The sequence below is a fragment of the Chenopodium album genome, chromosome 27 (assembly GCF_948465745.1).
Source record: "Chenopodium album chromosome 27, dcCheAlbu1.1, whole genome shotgun sequence".
NCBI lineage: Eukaryota > Viridiplantae > Streptophyta > Magnoliopsida > Caryophyllales > Amaranthaceae > Chenopodium > Chenopodium album.
In genome coordinates, this window is record NC_137860.1 from 16,555,398 (window position 1) to 16,557,799 (window position 2,402).

The 2,402-nt window shown below is 46.9% G+C and overlaps 1 protein-coding gene across 1 annotated transcript; it reads right to left on the minus strand.

The window, feature by feature from the left end:
* Window positions 1-1,674: 1,674 nt before the first annotated feature.
* On the minus strand, window positions 1,675-2,184 carry LOC145619714 (uncharacterized). Its single transcript, XM_081674417.1, has one exon. The coding sequence runs from the start codon at window positions 2,182-2,184 to the stop codon at window positions 1,675-1,677; it is 510 nt and encodes a 169-aa protein (XP_081530543.1).
* Window positions 2,185-2,402: the final 218 nt, after the last annotated feature.

A 2,402-nucleotide genomic window follows, 5' to 3' on the forward strand; every position in this document is an offset into this window, starting at 1 on the left:
CAGCTCCGGTGGAGATACCAGGGCACAGCTCTAGTACGGCCCCTGAAGATCACCAAGCACAGCCTTCAGTAATGCTTGAAGGCAATGACCAGATGGTGCCATCCCCTCAGCAGATGTGCCCTCCCCTCAGCGATCGCCAAGCATAAAAGGAAGAGGCGCAATGACGGGAGTGGCTCATCTAGTAGGGCCCCGTTTTGGGACCTCGATAGCTCCGGAAGAGAGGCGCGCGCTGAGTCGGCACTAGGTCACCTTTACTCGACTGTTGATGCCGACCACTTTAAAGGCTTGGATCACGAGGAAGAGTTCAAGATTATGCAGCAATCATGGGCTGAGGTTTATGACCCTCTTTTTCCTTATTGTTAGTTTTAATGTTATGCCGTGATTAACATGCCTTTATTTCATCATTTTCAGTATTCGGTACGGGCCGCCGCGTTTGCACAGCGAGGGCTTATGGCTACAGGCCTAGCTAAGGAAAACTATGCACTCATGCAAGAGGTCGATTCGCTTAAGGAGCAAGTTGCCAGCCTACAGTTGCAGCTTGAAGAGATGACGAGCCTTAAGACCAAGGCTATCACGAAGAAGCTCCAGCTCAGAAAAGAAAAGAATCAGCTCAAGGAACAGTTGAAGACGACTCTAGGGGAGTTGGAATCTGCCAAGGAAAAATTGGCCAATGTTGAGGAGCAGTTGAGGGCGACTGGTGCCACCCAAGAAGAGATAGCAAAGGCTTGGCTCCAAACAACTGACGGCCAGGCCCACCTTGAAGAAGAGTGCGTCGAAGCTAACGAGTTAGGGAAAGAAACGGGAGTCCGTCGTCTTCAGGCTGCCTTTGAACTCGTTCACCCCGACCTTCAGTTCGAGCCTCTTTATGGCAAATACCAAGAAATCCTCAAAAGTGAGCTTGATGAGATGATGAAGAACTTCTCGCTTTGTGATGAGGGCCAAGGTAGTCAAGCCCAAGAGCTTCAACCAACTGTTGATCAACATCCCGTGGGCGGCCATCAATATCATGTGCTGAAACAGGGTGGTTCTAAGGATGATTCCGAGGATGATGCTTCTAGCTCTCATTCTCATCATGACTAGTTTCCTTTTTATTGCTTTTCCTTTCTCCTGTATCCCTTTATTTATTTCCAAGTAGTTTTGTATTTAAAGAAACATCAATGAAGAAACAGATTGTTCTGGCTCACTTATGTTTACTTGTATTTATTATGCTTGATGCCCTTTGGGGCGGCCGAGCCCCTTGAGTGGGCGATATATGTTCGGTGCCCCTTGGGGATGATGAGCCCCTTGGATGGGCGATGATGTGTTTGGTGCCCCTTGGGGCTAATAAGCCCCTTGGATGGGCGATGATGTGTTTGGTGCCCCTTGGGGCTAATGAGCCCCTTGGATGGGCGATGATAAGTCTGACGCCCATTAGGTCTCATCAGCCCCTTGGATGGGCGATGATAGTAAACTTGTAGTTTAGTGGTAAAATGGAAATGAAAATTCTAAATGGAAAATACGAAGTTTGCTATTAATGGAGTTTGATTACTATTGTGGCAACAAATGCACTTATTCTATGAACAAACGTCTTACAATGATGAAATGTTCACATAGCCCCTATATGTAGTACCCATGCCCCCATTACATCGTGTAAGTGTTGAAAATAAACTAAATTGAATACTGAAAAATATGAATTCAAACATAAAACCTTCTAAGGTTCTCCGCGTTCCATGGCCTTTCTAAGGCTTTGCGTTCGGGAGACTCCAGGCGGAAGGTCCCTTTTGCAACTTGTTCTGTGACTTTATAGGGCCCTTCCCAATTGGGGGATAACTTTCCTAGCTCGGGCTTGCGGCCTGTAGCTTCTATATTGCGTAGCACCCAATCTCCTACTCCAATCTGCTTCTCCTTGACCCTCCTATTGAAGTGACGGGTCATTTTCTGTTTTTGTGCAATTGATCTGAGTAGGGCGTTGCCCCTTATTTCAGGCAATAGATCTAAATCCATGCTTTTGTTTGCTTCATTCATCCTATAATCGTAGAATGTGATCCTTGGCGATGGAATCCCTATTTCGACTGGTAGCACAGCCTCGCTGCCATAAACAAGGGTGAACGGGGTTTGGCCCGTTGCATCTTTCGGAGTTGTTCTAGCTGACCATAGAACACCTGGTAGGTCATTAACCCATGACCCCTTGGCCCCTTCCAACATCGTTTGTAGGCCATGGAGTATGATTTTGTTTGCGGCCTCAGCTAGGCCATTAGCCTGAGGGTGAGATACAGCACTAAAGTTTGTGTGTATTCCAAACCTCTCGCAATACTCAACAGTCGGTCGACTATAGAATTGTCTCCCATTGTCTGACACGAGACTTCAAGGAACGCCAAACCTTGTGATGATATTGCGCCATATGAACTTTTGAATTTGCTTAT